Raw genomic sequence first — 7,109 nt, 5'->3', positions numbered from 1 at the left:
CTGCACCTCCAGGAGCCTGCACAGGAGACTGGCGACTTTGGCCTGAGGACCACCCTCCACAGCTGCCTCAGCCTCACGGAGTGGGAGACAGATGGCCTCTCAGGCCTCTGGATGAGAGCACAGCCCAGAGCCCCCGTGGACACCTCTCCAGGGACCCTGGCAGAGACACAGCTCAGAGGTGCTGGCCTCCTGACCACAGAGGCTGAGGTGATGACGTACTGCACTGAGCAGCTACGTTATGGGGCAGTTTTACCACAACTAACAATAACCAATCTACCCACTTTGTCCTGGAAATCTATTCTTTGATGTCTAAATACCCTAAAATCAACACATTCAGCCCTGGCTCCGTCAAGGTCTGAGAGACCCGTGGCCCGTGTTCCGTGCATGGAAGCACTCATCACTCCAGTTGCCTGGGTTGGGACCCAGGGGCCTGCAGAGGCCCCGTCCTCACGTTGACCTCAGTGGGCCTTTAAGTGCTGCTAGTTTGGAGTCCCAGACAGCTCCCCAGGCCACCTTTCCTTGTGTTTGCAAGCTCACCATGATGTATGGATGACCCTGGAGGCTGCCTGCCAGCTCTGTGTCCCTGGCTTCCCTCTGGGATGTCAGGCACAAGGTGGCCCGTGTTTCTCACTGCCTGCCCTGCCCACATTCAGATCCTCGGGAAACGCCTCGGTGACCAGGACCCCTGACATGGTTTCTGTGGCTTCTCTGGCTCAGCTGGGATGTCTCCACACTAGACAAACTCACACGACCACAGCAGGCCACCCCGCACCACCTCCTCCTGGAGGCCACAGGCAGCCACAGGATGGGTGGGTGGGGACTGAGCCGCATTTTAGCAGGAGTCCAGGGTCTTCCTTGGAGCCTCAGCAGCTGTTCGGGAAAGGGAACTCTAGCCCATGCCCAGAGCCAGTCTCCCAGGTCCAGGGGCAGCTGACCAGCCAGGGGCAGGTGCCTAAGGTTGCCGGTACGTACACCGGGGGTGAGGCCCTGCAGAGGGAGATCTCATCAGCTGCTCTGCACTGGCCTCTTCCACACCACACAAGCCCTGAGCCAGCTGGGTGGGCTCGTGGCCACACCTCCCTGCTGTGTGCAGGTCCCCTCCTTGGCATGACTCCTCTGGGGGCCCTTCCCGAGCCCCTCGGGCCAACTGGGTGACCAGGAGAGGCTGTGGTGAGACATCTCCTGCATCGACGGTCTGAGGCCAAAAGCAAGGGAGGTTGGGAGTCGCCTGGGGCTGTGGAGCCGGGAACCCTGCCAGGTAGAGAAGCAGCTCCCAGCTATCCTGGAGTCACTGCCCAGGGAGGCTCCGGGTTATGGGGGCGGGACTAGGCCAGGGCGTCGTGCCTCCAGGCATCATGCTGTCTGCTGTGGTCGTGTGGTTTGTCTGCCCACAGCACCCACCTGCCTGTCCTTTCATGTTTCTGCCACACCTGATTTGGGTTTTGTGTTCAAGGAGCCCGTTGCAAACGCAGTGCCCGGCTCGGAGGACAGACCAGGCCATCCCTCCCAGCCCTACATGGCTTCAGGCCCACTGCACTTTCCTGCTCTCCCCAGGCCTGACATAGCCTGGCGGGGGCATCTCTTCACTGGTCTCTGATGTGGGGACAGGTACCACTGCAGGAGACAGGAACAAATGGCTGATGCCCCCAGATGGCAAAGGTTCATCCTCTGGGACTTCACACCCTTCAGGAAGCAGTCTGTGTGTGGGCCACGCCTCCCCAAATGCCAGCAGCACAGGCTTCCACAGCACCAACAGTGCCACATCCAGGGCCAGCGTGGGAGTCACGTGCGGGTCAGAAACCTTGAGAAAGGAGAGGCACACGGTGTAGCCGTCAGCGGTGCCCCTGAGCTTGGTCCCAAATGCAGGGGCGAAGCAATAGGTGGTGTCTGCACCTATGGTCAAGCACACAGGTGACCACTTTGCCTCCAGGACTACAGCCAGGCACCCAGGAGCAACAGGGTGCTGGTGTCGGCCCTCGGGGTGGGCCGTGTGCTGGGGGCCTGGCCTTCTGCCCCTCATATGCCCACTGAACAGTGCATGTGTGAGCGGCAGCCAGCTCCTGGCATGCTCTGCACTGTGTGGCCGTGGCCGGGGCTGGCAGAGCCACTCGGGCACAGCGTGCACCAGGGGTGGATGGCCTCTCGGGCTCCAGCACCTTCCATGGGTCAAGCTTCCTCTGGGGGCTTCTGGATCCACCATAAGCAGGAGAGTCCCAGCGACGCCCAGGTCAGGCACAGTCTCCTTGGCCCCTGGGACCGCATCCCCGTGCCTGCTGCTGTCCCCTGCTCCTCCGCCGCCTGAGGCGAGGGCCAGCTTCGTCACAGCACAAAGGCCATCCACACTTGTTCCTGTCTCATTCTTCATCCTCTCGTCCCAGCGAGCAGGTGACCATGCCTCGCCCACAGAAGCCTGCAGCCCCCTCACGTGCTCAGCACACAGTTGGCATTGACTATTTTAACCCAAGGAAACATTCTGTGCACAAAGTTGGAAAAGAATGACAAGTGCAGACTTTGTGCCACTGGGCAGTTTGGGCGTCCGTTCATCTGCGGCATGTGGGCAGTTTGGGCGTCCGTTAATCTGCCGCATGTGGGCAGTTTGGGCGTCCGTTCATCTGCGGCATGTGGGCAGTTTGGGCGTCCGTTAATCTGCCGCACGTGTGGAAAAGACCATGTGGGCTTCGGCCCAAGCTTGGCCGGTTCTCGTGTTGTGGGGGGACTTGCCCTGACTCTGAGCATCTGAGGGCGAGAGATTTCCTGATAAGGAGAGATGATAAATTCTGGGTGCAGTGAAACTCCAGGAAAGCCTTTGTGGTAAACCCTAAAATATTTAAATATAAGAAAGATTGCTAGATAATTCTAGAAAGTACTGTTAAAAATATTCCTGATTCTAAGAGGGGTGGAGAGTTTTGAAGGAGGCCCAAATGACTTCTCATGCTTAACGGTTTAGGCCTCAGGAACGGGCAGCCTGTGACATTCTACAAGGCAGACGCGTGTCTCTGTGAAGTTACATCTCAGGCTTTAGTTCCGTTCCATTCCGTAAACACATCCTAAGCACCTACTCTGTACAGGCACTGGTCTTGACGTCCAAAATTAAAATTCTGAGAACATCACATTCAGCACTCTGTCCGTAGGATTTAATCCAGTGATCTTCACTGCACTTTCATTAAAAAAAAATTCAACCTTCAGGCAAGACAACAGTGACTGCAAGATGTGCGTTAGAGGTGTGTGTTATAAAACGTTCCCAGGGTTGTGTGGGGACCGTGGTTTGTAGGGTAACCTTTGGTTATGAACAACGAGCCTCTTGGTGGTGCACGTTCATTCTGAGCTGGGCATTCTCACCACAGCTGCAGGCAGCGGCTGTTCTGCAGACGGAGGTGAGCCCAGAGGCTGACCCACCCGACTCCCTCCGCCCTGACCAGAGGTTGGCCAAGCTGTTGGGAGCAGGGCATTCCCGGGGGCTGGCCTGGACACATTCTGCTGCCCGTGTCCAAAGAAACCCCCTGAGAGGCCACAGCCTCAGGGCCACCACTGCTCAGAGAATGGAAGATGCTTTGCAGCTGGCCCACCATGACCAAAACGGCTGATGCCAAGAGCAGGGAGGTGGTTGTTACTTCCAACAACAGGTTTCCCTGGGGCTGGAGAGTTTACCCTCCCTGGTTCAGCAACATGACTGACCACCTACTGCTGTGCCCGCTGTGAGACTCAGCAAGACCACCAACTCTCGCTTCAGTTGTCTGGTTAGTGGGTGACCTACCTGCCTGTAACATTTTTCATTGTTAGAATTTCTACTTGCTGCTTTTCTAAATCCACCTGTTCTTATTTCATAATGTCCTATTCTTATTTCATAATGTCCTGTTCTTCTCTAACAGATCCCATTCCATTGTCTCTGAACATTTTAAACTTGTTACTTCAAGCACCTGGCACTGCTCCTGCAGGTCTCTGTGTGAGTTTAGCTCCTTGCTGGGCCTGCTGGGCCCTCATGGCTTTAATTTCTTCCTGTGATTTGCCCTTTTTGCCCATGATCTCATTTCTGGGACAGGCTGACCCTGAACACATGCGAACACGGGGGGCAAAGACACCGGCCCCAGGCATGGGGGGCTCAGGGTGGGGAACATACTCAGGTAGATGTGGAAGATGAGCAGCTCTGACCACCCAGGCTTGGGGGAATCGGGGGGCTCAGGGTGGGGGACATACTCAGGTAGATGTGGAAGATGAGCAGCTGGCCCAGCTGCACCAAGCCAAGCAGGTCCAGCAGGAGCACGGCCATCCCAATGATCACGACTATCAGGGTCTGCACCTGCACCGGGAACAGGGGAAGGAACAGCAGCCACGTGTTCGTATTCTTGACATCTGTCGAGACAAGGGAGAGACACTGTGTCCAGCACCTGTTGACGGGCGCCACATCAGGTGGACGTCGCAGACCAGAGCTTGCTGGGGATGGGGCAGCGTGGGGACAGCCGGCGCGAGGGAAGCCTCCCTGCCCAAGTGGACGCCTCCCGTACCTGAAGGCCCCGCGGGTCCTGCTGCCTGCGGTTGGTTTTTATGATCCCTGCTTTATGGATCTGGGAGGTGAGGCTCCGACAGGGTCACTAAGTGCCAGGGCCCCAGCACTCACCCCTTCCTCACTAAGTGCAGGGGTCACAGCGCCTGCCAGCTCTGCCGGGCCCCAGCACCCATCCCTTCCTCATGGCCCACGCTACGTCCCTGGGTCCTCTGCACCCTAAAACAGCCGCCTTCGAATAGAACAGGAAAGCCACAGTTCTCGCCTGGGGTCATTTCTAAGATACGGTCCTCTGAGACACTGGGCTGCCAACACTCAAAACCACACCACTTCCAAAAATCAGGCGTAATGCAGAACGGCAGAGGGTCAGACAAGATAGAATGGGAGAGGGTCGGGTAAGGCAGAATGGCAGAAGGTTGGGTTCAGCGTGGATGTCTTTGGGTGACTCAGCTTGAATGTCTTTGGGTGACGGACCCTCTCTGGAACTGGTGGCCTCGGGGGCCATCCTAGGAAGGAAAACACCACAGTCGGCCAGACGGGACTGCAGTTCAATGTGTCTGGGCCAGGCTGGACCCCACACGGCCCCCTTAGCCATGACATCACGATGAGTCCAGCCCATGGTAACAAGGAGCTGCTTTGCTCAGGGCCCTGCTGGTTTTAAAGTCCTGCAGAATCATCTGGAACAGCAAACCCAGGAAATCATCAGTCCACAGTCAATGAACTCACACCGAGCCACTGGCACTACCGTGTGGAAGCAGCATGTTCCAGGAGAAAAGCCAGCACACGCCGTCTCGGCCACCTCTTGCCTCTCACTCTCTCCTGGCATCCCCCATGGTGACGGCCCAGACAACGTGGAGGCTGCTGGGGAAGGTGACTTGCTACGGGGGGAAGAAGAACACAACAGGCATCGTCCTGGGCTTGGGCCCGCTGAGGTCAGCGCCTTGCCAGGGTGGAGCTGGCTTTCAGGAAGTGCTTCCGAAGCAGCTGTGAGGCCCGGGTGGCACCAGTCACGCTTCCAAGTGGAAGGAGGAGCTTTAGGGCCTTCCACACGGAGCTGGCAAAGCTCATCCTTGAAAAAAAAGTCACACCGTGTTGGCTCTGGAATGTTCTGGAACAAGGGGCAGGCAAGTCCTGCCTCTCTTGCCACCTGGGCCGTGTGCAGTGCGGGCGCAGCCACGCCTGGGGCCGAGACTGGCAGTCTTGACCCACATCCCAAGGGGCTGCTCTGGCCCAGGTCCTCCTGGTGAGGGTCCCGGCGCTGCTGCGATAAATACAACAAGTGGCGGCGGGTGCGGGCAGCTCCCACGGCAGACTCTTGCGGTCCAAGGCAGGGCTCTGGCGTCCAGCTGGAGGACAGGCGGGCACACGGCCTCCACATCCCACGGCAGACTCCTGCGCTCCGAGGCAGGGCTCTGACATCCAGCTAATACAGGACAAGAGGGCACACGGCCTCCGCATTCCATGGCAGACTCCTGCGCTCCAAGGCAGGGCTCTGGCGTCCAGCTGGAGGACAGGCGGGCACGCCGCCTCTGCATTCCACAGCAGACTCTTGCAGTCGGAGGCAGGGCTCTGGCGTCCAGCTTCAGGACAGGCGGACACACTGCCTCCACAGGGTCCAGGGAGGTCCTCCCACCTCTGCCAGCTCCTGGGGCTCCGGGCGACCCTGGGCTGTAGCCGTGTGACTCCAACCTTGCCTCCATCCTCACGGGGCTGCCTCCCCTCTACGTCTCTCCTTTCTCTTATAAGCACCCTCATGGCTGGATTTGGGCCTCCTGGGACCACCCAGCATGAGACTCCCACCTCAGATCTTAAGTCACAGTGGCAGACCCATTTCCTGAGGACACTGGCATCACGGGGTCCGGGTTTGGCGTGGACTTGCCGCTGGAGCCCACAGTCCTCACCGCCACGTCTCTCCTATGGCTCAGTGCGGGCATCCCAGGCTCTGGGCCCACTTGGCCAAGAGCCTCAGCACTCTGCAGACTACAGCCCAGCACCCTCAGCGCTGCCTCTGCTCTCTCTCCCTGTGGGCTGCTCCTGCTGGACAGACACCCCCACTGTCCCACAGCCACGTGGCCCCACAGGACGGCGTGACAGGTGCTGCAGGGCTGACTGTGGAGGGTGGGGGCAGAGCCGGAGCCCACTGTCTCTCACCTGTCGCAACCTGCAGCATTCACAGAGCAGTGCGGCCAGTGCCTTCCCCAAGCCTGCCTCCTGCACGCTGGGGGCTGCTGGGCTGTGTGGGCCCTGGGCTACTGCCTTCGGCCCAGGTCAGAGCCTGCCTGGTGCTGCCTACCCTGGCCTCTCCCTGGGGCAAGATGGGCCGACCACCTCCAGATCTGATACTACTGCCCGGAAAGATGGCTGGAGGTGAGGCTGAGGTCCCCCAAGAGTGGCGGCCACGTACCTTCATAGTTGGGGTCCGTGCGGAGCACCCCGGGGTCCACAAAGTACTGGACAAGGATGTACAGCAGGATGGTGATCAGGCAAAGCATGCCGGCTGTGGCTGAGGCCACGGTGCTGAAGAAAAACCTGCCAGGAGACACACATGCAGGCATGAGGGGTGGGGACATGAGAGCAGTGGGGCATGGGGGCAGGTGTGGGGGGCATG

The 7,109-nt window shown here is 59.0% G+C and overlaps 1 protein-coding gene across 1 annotated transcript in view; it reads right to left on the bottom strand.

The window, feature by feature from the left end:
- Positions 1 to 3,119: 3,119 nt before the first annotated feature.
- ZDHHC11 (zinc finger, DHHC-type containing 11) overlaps positions 3,120 to 7,109 on the bottom strand; it is a 16,388-nt gene continuing 12,398 nt past the window's right edge. Inside the window, 3 exon segments of the mRNA XM_011964734.1 lie at positions 3,120 to 4,173; positions 4,175 to 4,350; positions 6,906 to 7,030. Of these exon segments, the coding sequence (XP_011820124.1) occupies positions 3,910 to 4,173; positions 4,175 to 4,350; positions 6,906 to 7,030 (565 nt within the window). The 3' untranslated portion in view covers positions 3,120 to 3,909.

The sequence above is a fragment of the Mandrillus leucophaeus genome, unplaced genomic scaffold (genome assembly GCF_000951045.1).
Source record: "Mandrillus leucophaeus isolate KB7577 unplaced genomic scaffold, Mleu.le_1.0 Scaffold702, whole genome shotgun sequence".
Lineage (NCBI taxonomy): Eukaryota > Metazoa > Chordata > Mammalia > Primates > Cercopithecidae > Mandrillus > Mandrillus leucophaeus.
The sequence above is the reverse complement of the archived record's forward strand: the minus strand, read 5'-3'. Positions and strand labels throughout refer to the sequence as shown.